The sequence below is a fragment of the Podarcis tiliguerta genome (assembly GCF_965153285.1).
Source record: "Podarcis tiliguerta genome assembly, chromosome: 5".
Taxonomy (NCBI): Eukaryota; Metazoa; Chordata; class Lepidosauria; order Squamata; family Lacertidae; genus Podarcis; species Podarcis tiliguerta.
Window position 1 is genome coordinate 50,346,401 of NC_139538.1, and position 26,406 is coordinate 50,372,806.

Genomic DNA, 26,406 nt, shown 5'->3' on the forward strand with positions numbered 1-26,406 from the left:
GTCGAGGTCCCACACTGTGATATATTTACTACCACCAGAATATAATCCTTTCCCTATATGGGCTCATTTCACAATCCCAAAATAACCACGGTGACCCCAGAAATTGCTCCTCTATTATCATGAATGGGTTTAACACAACTTTATACTTATCTTCCATTTTACTATCTTCTGGCAGGTATGACAAGGACTGCAGTATAAGTTTATTGCTGCATATACTGTGGACCATTAAAAGAGCTGAAATAGCTTTTTCTTGGTCCAGCAAGTATCCACTTAAGCAAATATAATGGGTAGTACTCAGTATATGGACTCCTTGGTTTCAGAGCTTTTCCATTCCCAAGTAGAAGACATCCCATATAAAGAAGCTTCCATTCCCATATTAGTCACCATTTCTGCTCTGCTTTTGTTATTGCTGCTGACACTCAGTGAGCTGCCTGCCTGTTCTTCAATCCAGATGCTGCATTGAACAAGCCAGAATAAAAAGGCTGTAATCCCCAAACATCAGTAGATTTCTTTAGTCTTCTGCCACCAAAATATAGCCTATTTATTGGAAGTTTCTGTGTTAATTTCTTTCTTTGCCATTGATGAAATGTTATGCAGGTGTTAAAATAGGAACTTCTTTCTGTGCTAGTGGAACACTTCATATACTTCATACCATGCTCACAACATTCCCATGTGGAACATACTGTTAAATTCAAACTTATTTCCATTTTAAAGAAGCCTCAGTCTAAAACTGACTAACATGCAGTATTGATTATTGCTCTGCAAAACATTTTTGGTGTCCAACAGGAAAGTGAATCTTTTGCTGCTCTCTGTAACTATAATTCCTCTCTTCAAGGAAAGCTCTTACTAATGTTTCTGTAAGAATCCAATGTAGTCTCAAAGGGCAGAATTTCCTACATTATGTGGAAGCTATGTTCCAGGGAACCTAAGGTTTTCAGAAGTTTACCAGGTATTCCTGAAGAACAACTTCCCTCAACTTCATGCCCTCCTGATGACAAACAATGATGATGGGAGTCGCAAACATCTGGAGGGCACCACATTGAGGAAGGCTTCTCAAGGTGATGATTGGTGAAGTCCGCTTGCCTGTCACTACTAATAATCAACTTTAAAATGCAGTTGTAGGAGAACACTGTTCTAGGTAAAACAATTTGTGTGTGCCACATGAACTGAGAGTGTGCACCTTAGAAAATGCCTATACATTCTCTACAACGTAGAGGGGTTTCTTGGCAGAGGGATTGGGGTAAACACATGGTAACCTTTGGAAAAGGAGATTGTCTCTTATATCCTATTCTCCCGTTCACATTACAGACGACTTCCCACATATGTGGGGGTTACGTTTCAGGGCCCTGCACGCATAACTGAACATTGCATAACCAGGGAACACTCTTTAAATGCCCTCTCTGCCATCTTCTCTCCAAAAATCAAAAACACTGTACCAAACATATCCACAACTGAAATTGAAGCTAGGGCTGGCAGAAGGATGCTCAGGAAAGTGGCTGCTGTTGCAGTACCCTACACACCAGCTGTTCAGTGGGGAGGCTGAGCAGCCTTAAAAAAGCCCTGCTGCTGCTCCAGTATCTTCTCCTCCCTCACTGAAGTCCTCTGGGCTCCAGGAAGGGTCTCCTTGCAAGCCACGGGGACTCTCCAGCTCTTTCCCTCCATTTCCTGGTATGAATTAAATGATCTTTAATTCACCATTTCCTGATGTTGCACATATACATGATCACATGCAAGTTGATCATGCGATGCGCAAGTGGGAGGGATGCCTCTATATTTCTGGGGGGTTTTGTGTTTTTGTGAATTTAAAAGCATTTTCTTCCAGCAATCAACATTAAAATGACATTGGTCTGTCTCCTGGTATGGAAGATATTGGTCAGCTCCTCATATTTTGCCTGCATTTTTCTCCCTTTTCTGGAAAACGGGACAACAGTGGGACATAACCTTTGTGCATTGTGGTGCTGACACATTTGCAGCAAGAAATCTTTGAGCATCTGGAATACATTTTCTGTGTCATGAGGCAATGCATGTTGCTACACAGTATCTTTTCATGAGATTCTAAAATTTTATGCTGTAAAATAACACAAAAGCATAGTAATTTATGAGAAGCAATGAGATTTGATAGTTTCATGATCCAGACGGTACAGAAGATCCATGTAACTATAATATTAGACACTAGATGTCTTTTTCCCTTTTCAGCAGTTGAGAACCTTGAATGCATGTCATAGATTTCATTAAAGTAAATTGGAGGAGAGGTGCACCACCAGCATTCCATTATTTAACACATGGTGACCAACATGATGGTATTCAGATGTTTTGGACTACAGCTTCCATCATTCCTTGCTACTGGCTATGCTGGCTGAGGCTGATGGGACTTGTAACACAACAGTGTCTGGAGGGCACCATATTGGCTACTCCTGACTTAAAATATGCTCCACGAAATGTTAAAGAATGACCTGATCTTTTGGCAGTGGGAAAGAGACTATTGAAACCCTTGGAGAAGGTAAGCAATAGGCAGACAACATCACCAACTCTGGGAACAAGATTTATAAGAACTTATAAAAGGCAAGGATCAAAGATTCAAATCATGAAGTTTTTGAATGAATAGGATATAATTTCGTCATAGGTTATAATATGCACACAACCCACAGAGGAAAAAAATACAGTCTTTTAACTTAAGCTTGTCTTACAGCACTTATTCTGGAGATATATATTCTTCCTGGAGATTGTCTAATTTCTTCACATCACTAAACAATTGCCAGTACTGTGCAGTGATTTATACAGTCTTGGGTAATGCAGTTTAAATCACATCAAGCAATCTAGCAAACTTTAGTCTCTCTGATTTATAACTGGATAGTGACATGTGATCCACACATTGTTGGGGAGCTTACAGGACCTTTAATGGGAGACAGCTAGGATGATCAAGGTTGAATTAAGAACTAGGACTGCTGTGAAGAAGAGAAAGATTCAGCTGACAGCCTCACCATATCAGGTGTTTTGTTTTTAAATGTTGGCACAGGCTTAAAAAGAAATTGGAGAGTTACAGAGAAGATGAAATGGAAAATGCCTGTGAGGCTCTTCAAACGGAAATTGAATTTCTGCAGATGGTATGCCCTTTAAACTTAACATTTATCATGTTTGATCATTTTAGTTGGGGAGATTCTATTTTTCTGCACATACAACACTTCTGAATAAACAATATACTAGCAGACAGGTGGAAGTTCTTTGCCTTTCGGATAGTGATTTACTAGTAAGAAGAAATTTAGTTCCCATTATAACCATGCCACTCCCTTTATTTCCCATGACTTCCATGACTTTATTTGTTTCAAGAGAGGCACTGCTTGGGAGAACTGGTAGATAATGATTCCCTACCTTAGTGGAAAGTATTAGGGATTTGAGATAAAATGCTGCCTCCTCTGCAAAACAGCTCCAACCATTTCTGTCACATGCATATTTCCCTTCTTTGCTGTGACAGTTGCTTCTGGGTGAGTCCCGCCTTCTCATCCATGGTGATCCCTGGAATTGAAACAGAAAAAGAACTTAACTTGCCTTCATGTGCTATTGCTGAACCTAAACCTAACAGCTGCTGTTGGGACAATAGGAGGCCGTAGTTATATAAAATGGGAGGGATCTGGGTCTTTCAGTACAGTGGTACCTCGGGTTAAGAACTTAATTCGTTCTGGAGGTCCGTTCTTAACCTGGAACTGTTCTTAAGCTGAGGTACCACTTTAGCTAATGGGGCCTCCCACTGCCGCCATGTGATTTCTGTTCTCATCCTGAAGCAAAGTTCTTAAGCCAAGGTACTATTTCTGGGTTAGCGGAGTCTGTAACCTGAAGTGTCTGTATTGAGATAGACGAAAAAGTCACAATCCAGTCTATGCATTTGAATAGACCACTTGTCCCAAATCCATGCAAGTTTTTAGGGAAAACCCTTTTAAATAATCCCATGCTTTCAACTGATGGAAATTGTTTTGTAAGTACAGTACTTATGATGTGGGGCAAGGGTTCCCCTGGTTCTTTCTTTTAAACTGTTTGTAGCTGCATACAAATCCTGTTTATGGAGGAAAAGATGGCTGCCCCCATGTAGAATGTCCCTATAAGTACCTTGGGTTAGTGATCTTTTTCTCCATACAATTACCAAAGAACAGTTGGAACATCACAATGTACTGCTGCTTCCAGGGGCTTTTTACTTAAAACATTTTCAACAAGTGCAGCAATCCTTGTGCTTTCTAGCAGCTGCAAGCAGCTGCGAGCCGTTTAAAAGAACGAATGAACCAGGAAGCCCCTCAGATCACCTCATACAAAGAAATATATGTTGAATCAAACCATGCTGTTCAAAAGGTTTGTAGATGTGTGATCTAAGCCACATGTCTACGTTCTGATCCGAGCCTGATCGTCAGATGCAGACTAGGGAGAAGCTTTCCAAATTGTGGAGTGAACCTAATCCTTCCCCATTTCTAGAAACAGAGAACCAAAACTTATTCTTTTGTTCTCTCCTTCATCCCAAAATAATCACGCTGTAGTTGTGGAGTGGGGGCCTTCCTCTGTCTCACAATTCACGTTGCCTCTCCACAGATTTTGCATGGATATAGACTTGTGTGAGCAAATACCAAAGAATGTTTTAAAAATCTTTAGTTATTTTACCTTTTACAGTAAAGAACAGATAATGCTCGGAACAATTAGCTATTTACCACTGTCTCTTTTTTTATTGTTGCAGAAACTGTTATACAAAAAAAAATCTCCAGTCAAATAAATAACATATGGTGGATTGATTCAAATGTCAGAGAAACAAGTCTTTGTAGCATTTGAGTAAATGCTGCTTTTGTAAGCCTTTGTTGTTAAATTTATCATCCTCTGCATTTCCTGCTAGTAAAACATGGAACCTGCTTTTTGCAACACATATTGTATCTTTTCTTTCGTCTGTTCATTAGCAAGGGTGTCTAGCAACTGTAAACAAATCATTTTCTTTTTGCTGAGATTTTTTTTTTTTGGCAGTGTTCCCATTCCCATATTCAACATTAAAAGCCTGCCTGCATTCTATCTTCACCAGCTCTGGCAGAAGCACACAATTCAACATAACGTGGGCCTTGTCACTATTATCTCAATTCTGTGCTTGTCTGTGCAATTTCCCAGAGCTGTTAGGTTCCTTGTGTGCTTCCCCGACCCCTTTTAAACCAGGAAAAGGAAACAATGGTGCTCCCTCTGAGTCAGTGCTACCAGAAGGAAATTTTCTATGAATATTTAGCCACATTCTCTTTTAGTGTTTAATGTAGATTTATTTCAGCCTAGGATCCCTTTTTAATAAGTTTCAGCAGAGGTTTGGATGCTTGCTATTTCTTATTGTCTTGCTCAGGTAGAACTTAGTCTAACTTTCTCTAAAGGTCATTTTAGAGCTAACATGTCATATATGAATATTGTCTATTAATCTGACTTAATCATTATTTTTAAACTGATTGCTTCACTTAAGTGCCTACTATTCTGTGATATAAAAATTATTTCACACAAGTTCTTCACTTGTGCATGTGATTGGTACCTCAGTTTTTCTCACCGGTTTAGATTTTCACGCTCTAGACATATTTTCATGAGTTGACATATGATTATGGTTTTTAAAATGTGGGGAGGGAGGAATTCGCCCTGGTAATTGTGGGCTACGTAATGGAGTGCTCAGGTCACAATGGGAAGTCTGGCATCTAACAGTTTAGGTTTCAGTTTAGTTTTTATTGTACTATATTCTACCTTCTCTGCCTTCTTCACCAGCCACAAATCACACTGGGAATAGAAGAGACAACTAAGGAACATTATTTCATTTTTCTACAGTGTAAAGAGGCACTAGTGTGATGTGTTTGAAGGAGCATGAGGAAATATACAACAGTAGCATACAGATAGGACTGGCAGATGCAGACTTGGCCTGGAGCTGAGTTTGTTTATGAGCAAATGGGTGGGAAGAACAAGTTGTATATAAAAACATACCAGTGATCCAACTCTGGTATCAACATGGGGTTTTTTTTTACTGCAAAATGTTGAGAGGAGCCAAAAAGGTCAATATGGGAAGTTATGCAGAACACATTTTCCTTTGTAGCTGCACATCTGAATCTTCTTTCGCAGAGCACCTCATTATAGGAAGAATACAAGTACAACTCTTGATTTTAGAGTAAGCTTTGTATTCCAGATATATATTACAATACTGTATATGGAATAATGAGCCTGTGGACATTCATTTATAAACAGATTACAGATAGTGGGATACCACAGGATCCACGGAATTGAACTTCATGTGCTGTTTAAAATAAAAAAGGGAATGGCTGCTTACCCAATTCAGTGGTGAGTGGTGGTTGTGGCCTGCCACAGTGCCACCCCATGCCCACTGAGCCTCGCCATGTTTTCACAATCATTGCCGCTCCTTCGCGGCCACCGCAGAGTATTCTGGGCACTGCCAGGACCTCAGTTCAAATTCAGCCAATCCATGGCTGCCTGGGGGGGGCAGGGCTTAAGCAGAGGACCTGAGTGTTACAGTCTCCACTCAGGTCCACTCCCCGGGTATAAAAAGCAGGCCAGAGCTATTAACACTGTCCACCGTTCTACCCACAGTAAATTATACCAGTCCCAGTAACAATTAGAAATTTCAAGTTCTGAGATACTTCCTAAGTCAGATTAATCATTTCATTTCTAAGCTCTATAATCACCCCTGCTTCCTAAGGCAGTAACTTTATACTGAAAGATATGAGTGTCATACAGTGTGATAAGAAGGTAAGACCTCCAATGATACCCTAGCAGTATACTTTGCAGATGGGTGGGTACCTCTCCATGCAATTTGCAATCAATGTGAAGCATAGCCACATGACTCGGGCTGATTTGTCCTGCCCACCTGCCTTCTTACCAGAAGCGGCATTGTAGGCTCAGTGTTATAACAGGGTGTGTGTGTGAGCTAGCTCCTAGCTTTGGCCTGACAGGCAGACTGGTTTCCCACCCTGTGTGGCCACATTGGGGTCAGGGAGATCCTGCAAGACATTGGGGGCCAATCAGCACCAACCTGGGTTCCTAGTGGGCAGGGCCACTGGAGCAGACCTGGGGGAAGACTTCACCCATCTAGGTCAGCTCAAAGGGAACAGAATGTGGGCTCTGCTGTACTTGGCACTGAAGTTCCCACGTGGCTGTCTGTTCCACCCTTGCTATGGTTTCATGGCTGTCATAAGGGTGACAGCCTGATTTTCAGACCTTGCTATGGATATTGATAAGTTGCTGTTTTCAGGGCCAGAGAGTAATTTTCCCTGCAAAATGTTCAGGCTGGGTCTGCAGGTTTTGCCTTCCTCATAGCAATCATCACAACCTTAGGGACATGGGATCTTGGAGGGCAGTGTTTCATGTCCAGACAACCAACTCAGGGGCTGGTAGGCCAAAGGCCCCCCTCCCTGACCAATTGGGTTCACTGGATGCAGTTCATACTGCAGGGGAACTCCTATATCTATATTCATCAACCAGAAGGTGGGCTGGTTGATCACTGGATACATGCCCAATGTCTAAGCCGAACCTTTTTGTCTGTAATCAATAGAGCTGTTTCTAATTTGAATCCAACCCATGTGTCCCAGTATTTACTTGGCACCTGCAGACCTCACTATGTACTTACTGGGCCTGGGCATGCAGTAAGTGTGCTAGGGAATTTCATTGTTCATTTTCTCAACAATGGACTTCCAATAGTGACTTTGCAGTAGACTACCCATTTTCTACTAGTAAACGCTATCCAACCAAATGTGGTTTTCACAGCTCCTACAGTTCTGTGTAGGAGAACACACTCCTACAGTGTGTTCATTTTGCATGTGTTTCAGTTTAAAAGAACAAGTGGCATTATACCAACAAAAATGAATAGGAGGTTTAAAATCAGTGTAACGACAAAGTGGAATAAAGCCTTCTCATATAAAATTGTGATCAATATAAATCAGTACGGTCTGAACAAATCACTCAGCAGCACTGGAATAAAATACAGTTATGGTTAAAAGAAACATTTATGCAGGGTGAGTTTAGTTTATGGTGACATATTGTATATGAAAATGTTCAAATTAGTCACCATTGTCTTACGCATAGAACAGTCTGGGGCTCATTTAATCTATTCTTGCACAAAGTGTGTGTATGAACGTCTATGATTCTTAAATCAAAGATGAGTAATTCTTGAAATAATGAGGAAAGAAAAGATGGATCTTATGTCATTTTTAATTAGAATGCTAGGGAACAGAACATTTCCAAATTGCTAAGGATACATGGGATTATTAGCAATACACCGGATATTCTGAGTAAAGAAAAATGCTCATAAATGAAACTCAGTAGATTTGATTTCAAAAAAAGATTAAGAACATCAATCATCTAAACAAATCTTTGCAAATGAAGAAAATGTCGGGAAAGTTTACTTTGGCTAGCAAAGAAAGGCAAAAAAGTTATGATTGTCCTCATATGCTTCCAGACCTGTTCTGTGTCAATGTCTAAATAATATCCCTTGACTTAAACTGAGTTGGAGTACAGAGACACTCATAACCACGAATCCTAACTGGTAAGGCATTGGGACCTGACCTCCCACTTGTGTGTCCTAACATGTGACACAGGTCCTAAGCATGCACATCTGTCATCCCTGTGTTAGTTTTGTGTAATTCTTCAGCTTCAAAGAGGGGAAACGTGGCTGAAGCAAACATATTCCACCTAGATATGTTATGTTGCTGCTTTGATTGCCTTCCATAAACACAGGATTCAAAGACAAGTCAGAGTGTGCATCCATCTTTAGATAAGTAATACTGTTTCAGTTCAGTATCAGCTCAGATCAGCCTTCCCCCAGCTGCAACTCAACATAGCTTATGGGAGTTGTAGTCCAAAATACTGGGAGAGCCCCATGTTTGGGAAGACTGGCTTAGACAATGAACAAAATGCATCTACAGTATCATAGATTAGTACCGTATTTCATATTTTGGCTGATACTTGTGAGGGATCAGCCAAGCCATCAATGATTGTGTTCCTCTATTCCGTTACAGTCTTTTAACAACAAGTCCTCATTTTAAAAATGCATAATATCCCATTTCAAAGAATGGAAGCGTGGGGTGTTATATGATGTTATTTGATGTTATATGCTCATTATTGTGCCTGAAAAGAAAGTGCGTGTCTTTCAGAGCACTAAAACAACAAGAACAACAACAGCAGCAGCAGCATTATTATGATTGCTATTCAATTTATTGTGTGCCTTTCACCATCAGGGCTCAGGTCAGAACAATTTGGAGATTCAGTATTAAAAACAGTTTAAAACTAACTTACCGGTAAATGTCAGATGTCCAAGGTCAAGAGGTATGTTTTCAGCATATGATGCAAACTATATAATGAAGCTGCCAGATGCACTTCTGTGGGGAGGAAATTCCACAACCTAGTAGCTGCCACAGAGAATGCCCTCTTTCAGTCCACCACCACCCTGAACTTCTGAGGGCGGTGGAACTACCAAGAGGATCCTCTTGGTAAGGTCAGGACACCTGAGAGTTTGCAGGGGTTGCTTTACTGGTATTCACTTAAAAATAACCCCAACAAGCTAACTATTTCCCAGCAAGACTGGTACAGTGGAGGAGTACCCAGCCTTGAAAAATGATGTTGATTGTGATGATGAGTTAAACTCACAGGTGGTTCAAGCTTCTGGGAATGTATTGGGGGCCATTGTCTACTTTGGCAGTTCACTTTTTCATTATTGGATTATTTCACTTGTCACCCTTGACATCACATGTGATATCTTATAGGTGCCAATGACAATCCTGTAAGTGTTTTCTAAAAAAAAAAACCAACCAGACTCTGTGGACGCACTTAAAAATACAACTACAAAATATAGCTTGCCTAATGCTTGCCTAATGCCTGGCGTGCTCTGGTCCATGGGGTCACGAAGAGTCGGACACGACTGAACGACTAAACAACAACAATGCTGAGAAATGGAGGCAGTGAGAGGTTTTACTTTCTTGGGTTCCATGATCACTGCAGATGGTGACAGCAGTCACAAAATTAAAAGACACCTGCTTCTTGGGAGAAAAGCAATGACAAACTTAGACAGCATCTTAAAAAGCAGAGACATCACCTTGCCGACAGGGGTCCATATAGTTAAAACTATGGTTTTCCCAGTAGTGATGTATGGAAGTGAGAGCTGGACCATAAAGAAAGCTGATCACTGAAGAATTGATGCTTTTGAATTATGGTGCTGGAGGAGATTCTTGAGAGTCCCATGGACTGCAAGAAGATCAAACCTATCCATTCTTAAGGAAATCAGCCCTGAGTGCTCACTGGAAGGACAGATCCTGAAGCTGAGGCTCCAATACTTTGGTCACTTCATGAGAAGAGAAGACTCCCTGGAAAAGACCCTGATGTTGGGAAAGATGGAGGGCACAAGGAGAAGGGGACAACAGAGGACGAGATGGTTGGACAGTGTTCTCAAAGCTACCAACGTGAGTTTGACCAAACTGCAGGAGGCAATGGAAGACAGGACTGCCTGGCATGCTCTGGTCCATGGGGTTATGAAGAGTCCGAAACGACTAAACAACAACAACAATGCTGAGAAAATACAGTATGCCCACAACAGCAGCACAACCTTGAGGGTTGGTATATGGACAGTGCACAACACAGGGATAACAACTGCATTTAGTTAGCTAAATGCAACATCTGAAATCAGAAATATTTCAATAAGCATGGTTCTCTGTCAAAGAGAAAGGAGTCCTTCTACACCATCTAGTGGCTTGAACTGCTATGTAAACACTAAATCCCCAATATAGTATCCTCCATCTGGTACGAGAAACAAGACCAGGATACTCTGAACCAGCCATATTCTGAACCAACTGATATTTCCAAACCATCTTCAAAGGCAGCTCTATGTTACACCAGTCAATTTTAGATGTTACTAGAATATCCATCATCATTATATCCAAGTTATTTCTGTTAAGGAAAGGCTGTAGCTGATGTACTAGTCTCTGCTGGTAAAAGGTGCTTCAGGCTACTGATGATACTTGGGCATCTGGGTCTAAAACTACCCCGTTCTATGTCCTGTTTTTTAAGGGATGGGAGGAGGTGCAGCTGGGATAGCTCAGTTGGTAGAGCATGAGACTCTTAATCTCAGGATCATGGGTTTGAGCCCCATGTTGAGCAAAAGATTCCTGCATTGCAGGGGGTTGAACTAGATGACCCTCGTGGTCCCTTCCAAGTCTATGATTCTAACTCTGATCTATAATGTGTTGGCAACAAAAAATAGTATATTTGCAGGTTTGCATTTTTATATGATGTTTTATTTTAAAATTATTTTAAGACAGGCTGTTTAAGATTTTGCAAGAAAAGGAAGAGAAAGGTAGAATCAAGCTGCCATTCCCCTTTCTGAGAGATATAACACCACAGCTTCATCTTAGATGTTGGCTGGTGTATATTCATGCTTTGCTAATTTCCATCTGATGGAGAAGAGATTCTGAAGAGGGCAATGGATGGGCCTTTGGTGTTCATCATACTCTTTCTTTAGGACGAAGACATTTGCTTCCTGGCCACTGCGAGTAACTAATTTCCCAAAGGACAATTTCTTTCTTTGCCCATATTTATCCCACCTTTCCTTTCAAAGAAGGCCAAAATGGCAAGCAAAATTAAACACACACACCCCACCATGGGTCTTTGGCAGAGAGCCATAGAACTCAGTATTCCAGGGGCAGTCAACATGGTGCACCCCAGAGGTTGTCGGACTCCAACTACAATCCGCCCCAGCCAGCGCAGCCAATGGCCAGGGATGCTGGGCCATTTGGTCCAACAGCATCAGGAGGGCACCACATTGGCTGTAGTGGATCTTGCAGTAGCAGATCTTGCGGTCTCAAATTTCAGTAGCATCCTGTGCAACACCAAGATTTGATGCCCCTCTGCCTCTCACACTCCATTGTAAATCATAGTTGTGGCACCCTCAAGGCTCCGTGCCCACTGCAACCAAACCAGTCGCACTTCCCTAAATCTGCTACATGTATTCTATGCAGGAGAAGAAACACAACAAAAAATATCATAATTCAGTTACACATAAGAACCTAAGAGCCTGCTGGATCAGGCCAAAGGCCCATCTAATCTTGCAATCTTTATACACAGTGGCACCATGGGAAACCCATAACCAGGACATGAGTGAAACAGTACCCCCCCCCCCAATATCTTCCCCATTTTGATCTTCTACAGCAGAGCTGGCAAACATTTTATGTTGGGGGCTTTATCTCCTTAGGGCTAATCTGCCAAGGGCTGCAGAGCAGCAGTGAGTAGGGTTGGAGTCAAAAAACAAGCAGTGGGTGGGTCCACCCCCTTTTCTCTCAACCCCCCTTCACCCCTTCTTGCCACCCATATGAAATGAGGCCATGGGCTGCATGTCACCCATCTCTTGCGCTATAGGAAAGATAATAAACAAAGTTCATGAAAGGATGCTGCAGCTTCCTCTGGCTTAAGATATAAAAAAGCTTTCTTAAAAGTAGGCCAACAACAGTTTTGAGACTAAATTGTGGTGCAAACTATCCTGAAAGAGATGGAAGCAATTCAAAGCTTCATTGTTTAACCCCCTCCCTTCAAGAATCCACTTATCCATGAAAGCTCATTACGGTAGTAAAAGGCAACAGGCAAAGAAACAATAAAACAGAAGGCAGGCATCCAAAGCTCCTAGGAAACTGACAGAAGCAAAGGATGAATTTGAAACCAGAAGTTATATTCTATACAACAACAAAAAGTTGCAATTGTATTCAAGTGCTTTATTCAAGATTGCGCTGAGCAACACTACTCAGTAAAAATAATTGAACCATTTACTGAAGACGGTCTTGCTGATGAAATAAAATGACTCTGTGGTTTATGTCTAATAGTTGATATGTTTTATGTTTTCTAAGGCTGCAATCCTATACCCACTTATCTGGGAGTAAACCACATTGAACTCAGTTGGACTTACTTCTAAGGAGAGATGTATAGGATTGTGCTGAAGGTTTCCAGAACAAAGAAGAAAACACATTAGTTGGGGATGAATCTCAAAAGGCAATGTAGCAGCAAGTAGGAGTTCTCAGCAGAATCATCCTATCACCTCGGGGAAGCTCATAAGCCACTACCCCAAATCCCTGCATCAATGCAAGTTTGGCTAAGGGCAAATGTAGATTTGCATTTGTAATGCTTATTTGCAAAAATGCAAGAACAACCACTGGAGGGAGAATGATGATTACTGGACTTGCAGTGAGAGCCATGGCAGAACTGTCCAGATTGAGCCCCCTAGCCACTGACAAATTAGCCGTTCTTTCCACCTCTCCTTCCAATGCCCCCCTTCAATTCACCCTCTATTTAAAACCTTTTCTTATGAGGAAATAATCAATATTTTTATTTATAGACATATTTATGGACATATTTTTAGTGGGTTTTGCAACCTCCTGCCTGCGCCCCTGGTGGGGGCCCAACTCACCCCCCCCCCCCAGCTACAGCCCTGCTTGCAGCTGGTGGAGAGGGGGAGTTTCACTCTTTCACTCCCTATTGTACCCCTGACTGCCACCCAAAATAGATTCACCAAAATGGTTACTTGCTTTGGGAGGGGAATTCTCATCAGCTTAAAAAGTTCCCCAAACATGTCCAAAGGGCTCATACACATTATCTTATAAAGATGTAGCTGTGTCTGTTTGTTGCCACAAACCAGAGCTTTGTTGTTTTTGCTGCTGCAGCATGGCTCTTGTAATCGTCACAACACCTGGTAAAGCTGATTGGTATTACCACCCCCAAATTGTGATCTGAGGCTGAGAGGCTGCCTGGCCTAAAGCCATCTAGCAAGTCATAGCAGAGGCAAGATCTGAACCAGACTGGTTATAATGCACAGCTCACAGTGCAATCCTATATATGTCCACTCAAAAGTAAACCACACTGAATTAATGGGGGGGTTATTCCCAGCTAAGTATACATAGGACTGCAGCTAGTAAACCCCAATAGATTCAAAAGGTCTTAGCCACTGCTTCTGATAGATTGCTTGGAAAGGAAATGGGAAGCCCTAGTTATTGCAGTCGCATTCCGTCCTCCCTTTAGGTTTGTCCAGATCAATGACCTTAGGGTGCATCACTCTGCCCATAGTGCATTCAGTGTGATTTTCTCTCTCTCTCTAACTGAGGTAGGAGTACTGTGGAGAAGTTGAGAGATAACGTTTTGCTGTCAGCTTGCAGAACGTTACCATCTTAAAGTGTCAGCAATGTACTGTCCGTGTAATCAGTCAAGATGGATGACATATACTTCAAGATAAGCAGCAGCACAATGCTGTTAGCGTAATCTCCATCTAAAGGGATATAAATTTATCATAGCATTCAAGATATTGAGTGAACCTCAGCTCCAGCACTCTCTGCATCCCAAATGAAATGCCTCACTTTCCCTAATGACAGAGAACACTTAGAATAAGTATATGTAGGTGTACTGTCTGGGGTCTCTGATGGAAATTGACAAGCAACTTGTCTTTGCTACTAAGGCTGAAATTAATGCTCTTTGACAGAAGGCATGACTGTTGCATCTGTCCCTGCTTGTTCTTGTTATTAGCTAAACCTATTCAGCAGCTGTCAGTCAGTTCCTACTAATACATTGCAAACTTTTATGAAGGGAGCAACAACTGTGTCAAGCTAGGGCACCCAATTTCACCTTAAGTATATATTAGGAGCAATGACGTGGAAACCACTTGCATTTCCTTGTAGATGTGCAACACTCTGCTTCAGAATGTTTGCCACTATATAAGGGACACGGGTGGCACTGTGGGTTAAACCACAGAGCCGATCAGAAGGTTGGCGGTTTGAATCCTCGAAACGGGTGGGCTCCCGTTGCTCGGTTCCTGCTCCTGCCAACCTAGCAGTTCGAAAGCACGTCAAAGGGCAAGTAGATAAATAGGTACTGCTCCGGCGGGAAGGTAAACGGCGTTTCCATGCGCTGCTCTGGTTTGCCAGAAGTGGCTTAGTAATGCTGGCCACATGACCCGGAAGCTGTACGCCGGCTCCCTCAGCAAATAAAGCGAGATGAGCTTCGCAACCCCAGAGTCAGTCACGACTGGACCTAATGGTCAGGGGTCCCTTTACCTTTAAGGGAAGTCTAATACAGTGTTTCCCAAACTGTTTTTGGACTACAGTTCCCATGATCCCTGACCACTAGTCCTGCTAGCTAGGGTTGATGGGAGTTGTAGTCCAAAAACAGCTGGAGACCCAAGTTTGGGAAACACTGCTCTGATGCTTCCACCCTTCTGGGCCATGGCTAGAATTCTCATATAAAAGGGAGGTTATACCCACAACATAAATCGCTGAACCCTTTGTCCATAAGCTTACCATCAGAAGTAGGCAACCTTCTTCAGCCTCAGGGCTGCATTCTATTCTGGGGAACATTCTGGGGGCTGTGTGCCAGGAGTGGGTGGGGGCAGAGACAAAACTGGGTGGAACACTCACCTTCTTACAGTAGGATAGTTTCTGCACACTCCTATACCTCTCTGCAAGGTATAGACCTTGCCTGCAATACATCCAGGCAAGTATTATCAGAGTTCAAGGCCATAGCCCAGCCCAGCAAAACTCTTGAGGAGGTTGGAGAACAAAACCAGTGAGGGTTGTGACCTGGGGAGAGGGTGTGTAGCTGTCAAGTGGGTATGTTCTGAAGAGAGCTTTGGGGGCCAGATAGAGAGGGATAGCTGCATTTGGCCTCTAGGCCTGAGGTTCTGAATACCCGACTTACATGATTAGAGGTAACCTAACCCATTAGCTGATACAATTGTCAAAAGTGAGTGGCAGAGTAGGGTGGCAGCCACCAACAAACCTCCAATACAAGGATGGTAAGTGGGGGGGGGGGGAGCACTAGCACAGCCAGCATGGTGCAAATGCACCAGCAGGAGCACCAAATCAGCCCTGCCAATGCATTTCCGCCATGCTGACCTCACCACTGCCTTGCCCCTCTCCCTCTCTGCCAGGGTATGCAGCAGCAGCAAAGCAGGTGACTGGAAGTCAGGTGAATTCCCCCTCCACCATCCGCTTCTTCCAGTAACTGTCCAACAACACCTTGATGTCCAACAACACAGAAAAGGATGAGAGGGTCAGAATTAATGTAAATGCTGCATTTACATTCACTGCTATTACATATCACCACATTTTACATGTCCCAAATGCAATTCTCCTGATATTATCACCATTTTAATGCCAAGTCATCTGCTGTAATGTCATCAAATCTGCATTGTCTTGGGGAAAATATGCATGTAAGAGAACAAGAAAGGGTTTTTGCAGCTTAGGGACTATAAACCCCAGGAGACAGTGTGATCTGAAGTTAAATATATGTGAGCAGGACTCATACACAACTTTATACATTACACTTACAAGTGAGATTTTGCACACTAAACTATCCCAGGGCTTGTGAATGATAAAGCTTTGACAGAATGGAAGTGCAAACAGAACAGGCTAAAAATGTAATTTGTCAAAGGACTTTCTACATAAATCCACCCCTCAGGGATAGGAAAACAGAACTGAAAACCAACCTCCTGCAAGTTACGCACTAAACTAAATGTGATACTTAGCAATCAAAGTCTAAATGACACTATTTAATTGGAAACATAATAGTACTGACTCATGCCTACAGGAGGCTGCCAATTTTCTTATCTCTGGCAGACATACAAACTTGTTGAGTGAAGAGTGTCATTTCTGAATGCTTCACTGGCAAGGGGTGTGGTGTGTGGATAATCCTTTCTGATACATTACAACATGCATTCAATACATAGGACTGTTTACTATTCTGCAGCAATTTACCCTTGGATAACAAAGTAGAAGCTTTTAGGATTTATTCATTTTATCCTTAGGTAAATTAATTACTCCCCCCCTTCAATAGGATATGAGAAGGATTATTTTATTTAATCTTCTATCCCCTAAATTAGAACTCTTTGCCAAGTAACACCTAGCTGCAAAGGGCTTGAGAGACATAGAAACTTAGAATGGGACCTTTTTACCTTAGTTCTTACTTATTATTAGAATTCCCCACCTTATTGTTATTTCTTTATTGTTGGGCAGGTGATTGGTGGCTGCGTCAAGGCCTGTTGGTGGTTGGCTGCATCCCCCCTCCCAAAAAAAGCTTAACAACTCTGGGCAATGTTCCCCCATTTCCTAAATTTGGGGTCCCAAATTGGGGTCGTCTTATACACGGGGGCATGTTACACACAGAAAAATACAGTACTTATATTTCTTTGCACACTGTTAATGCGTTTTTAAAAGATACTGTGAGCTGACATGAGTCCACCTAGTGGGGAAAAGCAGAATATAAAGTCAGATGCAAAATGTAATTCAGTGTGTGCATTATGTGGATATTTGCGTGTGCAAATCTCAGTCTCAGCTGTCTTGGCCTTGTCAAACCAGCTGTACCATCCAACCTTGCTGCCATGTTCCTTCCAGCAATTGATCACAACAGCATAGGGTGCTTTACGGCTCCTATCCACAGGCATTGGAATCCTCTCCTAGTACAGTACCAAGAAATAGAAGAAACACAGCAGTGGAATCAGGTGGTGATGGCTCTAGGCATGGAAAGGGTGGCAAAATATGTTGAGCATTAGTGGAGATCAGAGCTAAGGCTGTAATCCCCCCTCCCCCCACAGTTAGACTGCTAAGATTTCTCCAGAGCATAAAGCACCCACCTGCTCTTCACTTGTCCCACTTCCCTCATGTTCTCCGGAAGATCATGCATGGTTGAAAATCAATAGCTAACTAGAGGGGACTAAGCACCGTGGCTGGAAGACCAAGCCCTTTCCAGGTTATATATCTATATTATCTACAATCTATAGTCTATATATCTATACCAGTAGGACTAAAATTATGCTGCAGTATCTCAAACTTCTTCCACCCCTAGATAATGGTTGTTGAGGAGAGGAAGGCACACTGATGCAGGTGGCAACTGTATTTCTGTTGATGTGTATTCCACTGATGAAAAGAGGCCACAACATGATGCCCTTCAAATATATATATGCAAAAGTATCTATGATCTGTGAAAGGTCGTGGAGGGCAGTGTAGCGAGTGAGACCGGTCTCATTTTACAGACTGTTCAATACAAACTCCCTTCCCTACATGTGGTTCCCTCCAAAGAACTTGTTAGAACCGGAATCTTGCCTGTGGAACAAGTCCTCGCTGCTGTGCTGAGCTGCTTATGATGCTCATGGATAAACACAACTACTGAAGCTCAGACTCCTGATGCTTCTTGGTATTAGGCAAGGTTTCCTCACACAGTGAAGACCTTTTCAAAACTCACGGGATATGGGTGGCCATATGTCCTACTTTACAGAGTCTTCTATTTGTCCAATCCCTGTCCAACTTAATGATGAAGAACCCTAAAAAGGGAGAGTGGGAGAGACTCTGAGGTTGCCCATCATCAGTGAGCACCTGGAAAGCAAACTGAATAGGCAGGCACACAAGTCACCAAAGTTACAGTTTCCCCCATGATGGTGAGATGTATTTCTATTTGTATTGCTTTTATTGTACACTGAAATGATTTTTTTAAGAGTTGGCAGTTTAGAAATAATCTTATAAGTAATAAATAGGTAAATATTTAAATTATAGTAAATGTGTATCTATACACATGTATTAGCATATGTACATTTTATACAAATCTGTTTCCTCTTTTGTCCTGTTTTTAAGTGACGTATCAAGTGTCAAACAATAACTCGAGATGACCCAAAAGCTTTGACATTTTAAAACCAATAACATAATTGAATGCCATTTCAAAAACAAAAACAAGCAAGACCTAATGTTATAATTGAATCTATGTATAGTTCTGAAGTTTGACCAAACTGCGGGAGGCAGTGGAAGACAGGGGTGCCTGGCGTGCTCTGGTCCATGGGGTCACAAAGAGTCGGACACGACTAAACGATTAAACAACAACAAATAGTTCTGAAGACTCATCATATGTTGTCTGAAACACCTGTGTGTATGTGTGTCCCTAAATTGGACTTCCCACAATTCTCCACTTTTCAGATATAATTTGCCAATATTTTTTAATGTTAGCACTTTACTGAAGATACTATAAACTGCAGTGTGGCATAAGACCCACCAGGTGGCAGTACAGACATGTATCTAGAGAGAATTTTCTGCATTAGCAAAATGTAAGAGCTTTGCAAATTCTGACCGGGAAGATTGCTCAACTCTGAGAAGACCTAATAGGTAGAAAGTTTCTGAACTGGTGTCTCTGATTTTGGTACAGCTGCCTAAAAATGGTCCCCCAATTTCAAAAAATTTATGGGCACAAAGGGGTACAAAAATGTTGGGGAACACTCCCCAAAACATTATTTCCTTTTTGTTGCTTAGGGTGGGGGTGCTTCAATCAATCAAGAACATTCACATACCACTCCTCGCCCAACCTAGTTCTCCTACACTATGACTTCCCAAATCTAGGGCATTCAGGCAGTGATGGATCTCCAGAATAAGCTCTTCACAACCTTATTGGCCTTCACTGATGTTGCAGTACCACATCTACAGGCAATTGGAGAAGCCAACAGCAGAGAACCACCATGTAAACAGTAGGCTTTTGGAGGCGGGAGGAGAGGGAGAGGGGTTCTCATCTTACCTAAATATTTGTGGGGTTTTTTTGGGGGTAGCAAAAATGTTCTCACTGAACATTCAGCTCCGCTCCGTATTCTGCAGTTTGCGTAGCTCATCTCTATTCCTGCATTTTTGTATGTTGTTTTCATTTATTTTTATGGACACTCCCCCCTTTTTGTACACATATTTCCCTGGTGGATTACACTACAAAATTCAGAGAAATGTGAATCATGAATTTTTGGAAGCTCATAGAATTGTAGGGCTGGAAGGGATTCCCAAGTGTCATCTAGTCCTCTCCCTGCAATGCAGGATAACTGTGTTCAAGTTTTCCCTTTTTTCAGGAGGTGCAAATTAGGGTATGTCCCCACTGAAAGAGGAATTGATCCAAATCTCTCCCCAACTCTTGTGTAAGTGCCCATGCAGTATGAAAGTCTCGTCTGTAGGGCAATGGGTATTGGAGGGGGATTTCCAGCTGGTGGCAGAGGACAGAGTGACTCCAGGAGACATAGGTGTAAAAACCCAAAACTGAAACGAAGACTTTATTACTAAATAATAAACACAACCTCTGGTGGGTGTTATTCCTGCAGGCAGGCTACAAAACTCAGCTTTTCCCCTTTTATAGTCACGGCCAGCTGCAGCCAATTAATCCCAGAAACTTCTTAAAGGTATACACACATGTTTCTGTGCCGAATGTCCCCTAACAATGGGTCCAGAGGCTTTGGCAACTGACATCTTAAGGGCAATAGAATAAAACCAATGCATATTGAGTTTTTATAGTAAGTTTCTCTCCTCTTTTAGATAAGAGCATAAGGTGATCTTGCTGGATGGGCTAATGGCCCATTGAGTCCAGCATCCTGTGCTCAGAGTGGCTACTCACAGAATCATAGTGGCGGGGGGGGGGGGGCTAGTCAAGTTTTTTGCCCCAGGTGATGCCTCTAGAGGGGTGCCATTGAGGCTTCCAGCCCCGGCTCTCTGTGTGTGTACACAAATGCATTTGGGGGAGGGCTGCCAAACTGGGTCTTTGACCCGGGTGAAATAAAGCCCAGTTTCAACCCTGGTGACTCAGGTGCTCACAGGAAGTCTGCAAGATGGATGTAAGTGCAACAGTGCTCTACCCACCCACCCCCACGATTCCCAGCATCTACTATTCAGATGATTTGGTGCACTGTGGGCAAGGAGATCCTGCTATAGTTTCCCTGTGCCCATGTTGTTGCTCTTTGTGTACACAACACGTTATCAACGACTTTGAAGATACAAATCAGAACTTGATTACAGGCAGGCAGCTGGTTGTCAAATATGCCTCTCCCTCGCCATAGGCAAGTACTCCCTCTGTTTTTGTATAGTTGCCTTCTGTGCCTTGTAGTGCTGCTTCCTGAGTTACAGTGCAGTCCACGTACATGTCTACTTGGAGAAATAAGCCTCATGGAGTTCAAGGAGCTTTCTCTTACTGAGATGCTTATAGAGTTGTAATATTTACTCTACAGTGGGGTGAGTGGTATGCAGGGTCTTGAAACCTTCATGTGCAGCCAGGGCAAATGGGGGAAATGGAAACGTTACTTTTTAAGACAATTCTCCCCTTCAGAAATATTTAAAGAAGGGGTAAGACGGAGGAGAGGGAGAGAGATTAGGGCAAAAGTGGGAGGAGGTGGGTGGGATAGATCTTGTTGATTACACTGAGGGCTCCCCCCCCCCCCCAACTGTTTGAAAACTAGCTTTGTGACTTCCAGCTGTTTTGGACTACAGTTTCCATCAACCCCAGCTAACATGGCCACTGACTGATAAGAGACAATAGGAACTGTAGCAGATTGAGAAAAGCTGGACAAAACATCTGGACAGCAGGAGGTTGGGGAAGGCTGTTTTGGAGCAGAGGTTGGGAAGTGTGGTTTTCCAGATGTTGTTGGACTACAACTCCACTCAGCCCTAGCTATCATGGCCAATGGTCAGGCATGATGATAGCTGGAGTCCAACAGCAGTTGTAGGGCTATAGGTTCCTCATCCCTGTTCTGCAGAGTAAGTCAGCTCGTCTGAAACTAGGTCCTCATCCTCCAGGGAAATGATTGCTGGAGAAATCTGTGGAAAAGATTGGGCTGTGATGAACAAATTCAATTCATATTTTGAGGAGTGCATTATAATTAATAAGGAAAACAACCTGCGCACCTGTGTGCTTTGAATGTCATAATTATGATTAACAGTGTAGTTATTTATGTGGGTTGAGTCTTGTGGAAGCTGGTCTGGACCTGTTGAGTGTATCCTTTAAAATATATTAATACAGATCAGTGAGATTTGATGGAAGTGTGGAACCTTGTGCTCACATGAGAGAGAGAGAGATCGGAGACAAACCTAATAACTAAAGGCAAGACTAAAAATGGCGGACTGCTTGGGAATGGTGGGTACTGGCACAACCTTTGTTTCATGGGATTGCTCTCTGCAGGCCTTATGCATAGATAACAGTGACAGGTATATGGCACTGGGCCTGTTTGTTTTTGGAGCATTGCTCATTAGGCAGGGTACAAATATGTTTGTAGCACTAGCCTCTGCATTTTTACTCAGAAGTACTTATGCTCAGTAGGACTTATTCCTGGGTATCTGTGTTTGGGTTGCAGTCTTAATTATTAATTAAAACAGTTGCCCATTGTTGTGGCAAGTGTGAATATAGTTGTGTTTCAGAATGTTAAGTTTTCTTTGGAATTTAGGAGTACTTGAGTTTATTTGGTGCTAATAAGCAAGCAGATTTTTCTTCTCACAGACAGGAACATAGCAACTGCCTTATATTGAGTCAGACCATTGATCCATCTCACTCAATATTGTCTACACTGATTGGCAGCAGCTCTGCAGGATATCAACATACATAACTCAGCAACAAACTTTTGGCAAACTGCCTGCATGGTTCCATACACTCACCCCCAGTCCCCCCTACACAATAAAAAGCATTATTCAGAATAGTGGTTTGCACAACTCACTAAGGAAGATAAGAAATTCAAATTCAAAACACTAACAATTAATTGCACATTCCTTCAAAATCCTATTAAAACTATTTAGTTTAATTAACTCAACAAAACTGATGAACTTCATCCAGTGATTCTAGCTTTTCAAAGTCTGATAGTCATGTAGACCTCTTGCCACCCCGTTGCCTCTTAGAGCTCACCTAGGTAATTCCTCCCAGTGAGGAAGTTATGGTTTATCTAAAATGGAAGAAGTAACATAATGGTCTTCATGGCCTTGTTGTAGGAGGAGAGAGTAGGGTCTGTGAACTTAAGGCAAGACTCACTGTGGCTCATCTTTGTGCATTTGAATCTAACCATTGTTTTACCAGTACTGTGTATAGACATAAAGAGGCCTTATACAGTGGTACCTCGGGTTACATACGCTTCAGGTTACATAAGCTTCAGGTTACAGACTCTGCTAACCCAGAAATAGTACCTCAGGTTAAGAACATTGCTTCAGGATGAGAACAGAAATTGTGCAGCAGCGGGAGCGGGAGGCCCCATTAGCTAAAGTGGTGCTTCAGGTTAAGAACAGTTTCAGGTTAAGAACAGACCTCCAGAACGAATTAAGTTCTTAACCCGAGGTACCACTGTACAAGGCAGCTGCTGTATACATTTCAGTGGATAGGGCAGCTCTGTGCATATAAAGCTCTTCAAATGAATGCAGTCTGCTGGGGACTCTGTGTACATTTTGGAATACCTTTGGGGTACCAGATTTGTGATACTGTATTAAGGCATTAAGGGACGCGGATGGCGCTGTGGGTTAAAGCCTCAGCGTCTAGGACTTGCTGATCGAAAGGTCGGCGGTTCGAATCCCCGTGGCGGGGTACGCTCCCGTCGTTCGGTCCCAGTGCCTGCCAACCTAGCAGTTCGAAAGCACCTTCGGGTGCAAGTAGATAAATAGGGCCCGCTTACCAGCGGGAAGGTAAACGGCGTTCCGTGTGCTGCGCTGGCTCGCCAGAAGCGGCTTAGTCATGCTGGCCACATGACCCGGAAGTGTCTGCGGACAGCGCTGGCTCCCGGCCTATAGAGTGAGATGAGCGCACAACCCTAGAGTCTGGCAAGACTGGCCCGTACGGGCAGGGGTACCTTTACCTTTACCTTTATTAAGGCATTAATTGTATTATTTAGGATTATCTTAATGCACCCCAGCAAATCTTGACTCTACAGGCTTCCTAACCTCTGATGTGGGCAAGTTTTTTTGTACTGCACATGAATCACAATGGATGAAATGTCTTTGCATAAATGCATAGAGTCTTTAAAAAGAATATGCTGTGCTTATGAGATTAACATCATCTGCCTACAGGCAATTATATTTAAATACATGGAGATAATTCCATATGGTGTAGCTTCTTTAGGTTTAATAGAACATTAAACCACTAATCTGTGTGAAGATTGAAGTTGAATTGCCTTTTGTGATTGTAGCCCAAGGACTAAAAGCATGATTTTGCATTTTGGGTACAGCGTTTATCATTCTCTCTAATAGCACTACCAGTGCAACCTGAAGGTCTTAAGACGAGTTGATGAAAGGGAGAAGACAAGTTTTCCATTTTATTGAAGTATACTTTCGAATTTTTTTTTAAAGGGGGGGACCATTTATTTATCCTGAAAAATATTAACTCAATAGTTGTTGTTTTTATTTCTAGATCTTGTATTTTGCATTTTGATCAGGCTGAAATTTTGTGTTTTGACTACGCTGAAATTTAGGAAAAAATTGCACTTTGCATGAAACACACATTTTGCCAGCTGTAACTGAGAATGCAGAATAAACTATTTTTCCTTTATAAGTGTCATTGGTCAGTTCTTCAAAAAATGGGTTCCCTTAAATGTTTTGTTATCATCATCACTAGAGTTCTAACTTTCAGAACAAGAGGGCCTTAGATGGCCCATTGCTCGAGAAAGGTCCAGCCTTAACAACCACAAAACCTTACGCCACCATAATATTCTTACTAATCATGCAGGGTTTTTAAAGGGTTTTTGGTTTAGATTTTTTCAGAGGCGTAGCAGCAGTCAGTCCTTTTTTTCTTTAAAAAAAATGTTTAAGGGTACTCTAATTTTCCTACTCATATTCAAATACTGCCCCTCAATGAGGCCAAACTTGGATTCACAAAATGTTATGGGGTATGCATCCCCCTGTGTCCCCCCAGAAAAAGCACTGGGTATGGGGGGGGGGAGTGGGGCGCAAAGCTTTTTCGAGCCGTGTGGGGCTTGTGTCTGCCTGCTGCCTCCCCCTCAGCCACTCTACAGCTGAGGGGGCGGGCGGACTCCCTCAGTCTCTGTGCTGCTTGAAAAAGCAACACGGGCTTGCAGGGCGCTAAAGCAGAATGCAGCTGGGGCACTGAGATTCCAGCACGCCCTGCCTTGCATGGGTGTCTCACCCCCCCTTTTGCGCAGCAGATGCGCCACACTGGACACCCAAGCGGATAGCTACGCCGCTGGGATTTTTGTTGTTTTGCTATTGTAGGTTTTTACAAAAATATTCTTGTCAGTTAAATGCATCACTTTCACCACTAGAGGGGCCCTTCTCCAAGTATTTCATTTATAAACTAGTAAAATGCAAGTTTTTCATTTCAACAAGTAATCATTTCAGGCTGTCTCCTCATACAGATTGCATGCCCATTTCTCATACGGATTGCATGTCCATTAATATTAGAACAGCTCCAAAAGACCCCACATTTTTAGCTAATGCATTTGTGATATCTGAGGCTTGGCTTAGACTATGTGTATGCAATAGACACCTGTTTTTCTGTTTCTCCATTGTGTATCTCTGTATACTAGATGAAGGAATGCTTCATAATGTTTGACAGGGAAAGGCATAACTATAAATACTAGAAAGGATATCATGGAGCTGTAGTGGGCCATGTTTCCCCCCTCCCCAGTGCATTTTTTCTAGAAAAAAGGTGCCAGAACTCACCATGAACCCCTCCGTTGTTCTCTTATACAGTGGTACCTCAGGTTACATACGCTTCAGGTTACATACGCTTCAGGTTACAGACTCCGCTAACCCTGAAATAGTGCTTCAGGTTAAGAACTTTGCTTCAGGATGAGAATAGAAATTGTGCTCTGGCGGCGCGGCAGCAGCGGGAGGCCCCATTAGCTAAAGTGGTGCTTCAGGTTAAGAACAGTTTCAGGTTAAGTACGGACCTCCGGAACGAATTAAGTACTTAACCCGAGGTACCACTGTAATGGCAATGTCACCCAGTTGAGTTCCCAGAACTGCCTGGCAAGTTCCAGCTGAAAAAAAAATCCCTGGCGTCTCCCCCACCATACATCCACCAGGAGTTTACAGATATGTGTACTATTTGAAATTGCACAGCTGCATAAAGTCTCCATTTCCCTAAGTACCTTAAAGATAATCCTGAGAAATGACAGCTCTTCAGAGCAGACATAGGGGAAAGTCTGTACTTGCTTACATACTGAAACAGCTCCTTGCCATCAGAAACGGTTCACTCAAGCAGGGAGACCAGGGAACAAAAGCAGGGTCTGCGACATGCCCCTGTTTCAGTTCTGGGCCCTACTTTTACTTTAGCAACACTTTTGTTAAACTTTAAATATAAGCCAAATCACAGGGAATTAATTCAACTGCCTGTCCCTCAGTGTGGCACATGTTTTATTGCAATGAACGCCACAGAAGAATAAAGCCACAGTGTTTGTTTGTTTGTTTGTTTGTTTGTTTGTTTAGTCAGTAAGCATTCTACATGTTTTGAATTCAGCTCTTTACAAGGCAAAATCTACAATACACTGAGGAAGAGAGTACTTCAGGTGAAACTGCCTGAAAGATAATTGTGGGGCTAATGAACCCGAAGGCGGTAACTCATCCATTTATGAAAGAGCTGCCACACTCAAAATGCAAATAAAGTTTTATAAGCCCTGACTGACATTTTGTGTCT

General features: G+C 42.5%; 2 protein-coding genes across 5 annotated transcripts in view; one reads left to right on the top strand and one right to left on the bottom strand.

The window, feature by feature from the left end:
* LOC310677915 (uncharacterized protein) overlaps positions 1-26,406 on the bottom strand; it is a 116,461-nt gene that overhangs the window by 53,463 nt on the left and 36,592 nt on the right. Inside the window, exon 4 of the mRNA XM_083441141.1 lies at positions 3,370-3,513. The gene's annotated coding sequence lies outside the window, so the exon portion shown is untranslated. The remainder of the gene's footprint in view (positions 1-3,369; positions 3,514-26,406) is intronic.
* The window catches only part of CCDC172 (coiled-coil domain containing 172), a 53,355-nt gene that overhangs the window by 22,087 nt on the left and 4,862 nt on the right, over positions 1-26,406 (top strand). For 2 of the 4 annotated variants that reach the window (XM_083441137.1, XM_083441140.1), the window contains exons 7-8: positions 3,017-3,104; positions 4,715-5,502. In XM_083441137.1, coding sequence (XP_083297263.1) covers positions 3,017-3,104; positions 4,715-4,750 — 124 coding nt within the window. In that variant the 3' untranslated portion in view covers positions 4,751-5,502. Of the gene's footprint in view, positions 1-3,016; positions 3,105-4,714; positions 5,503-26,406 lie in introns of those variants that run through there. The other 2 variants (XM_083441138.1, XM_083441139.1) reach the window with 2 other exon arrangements.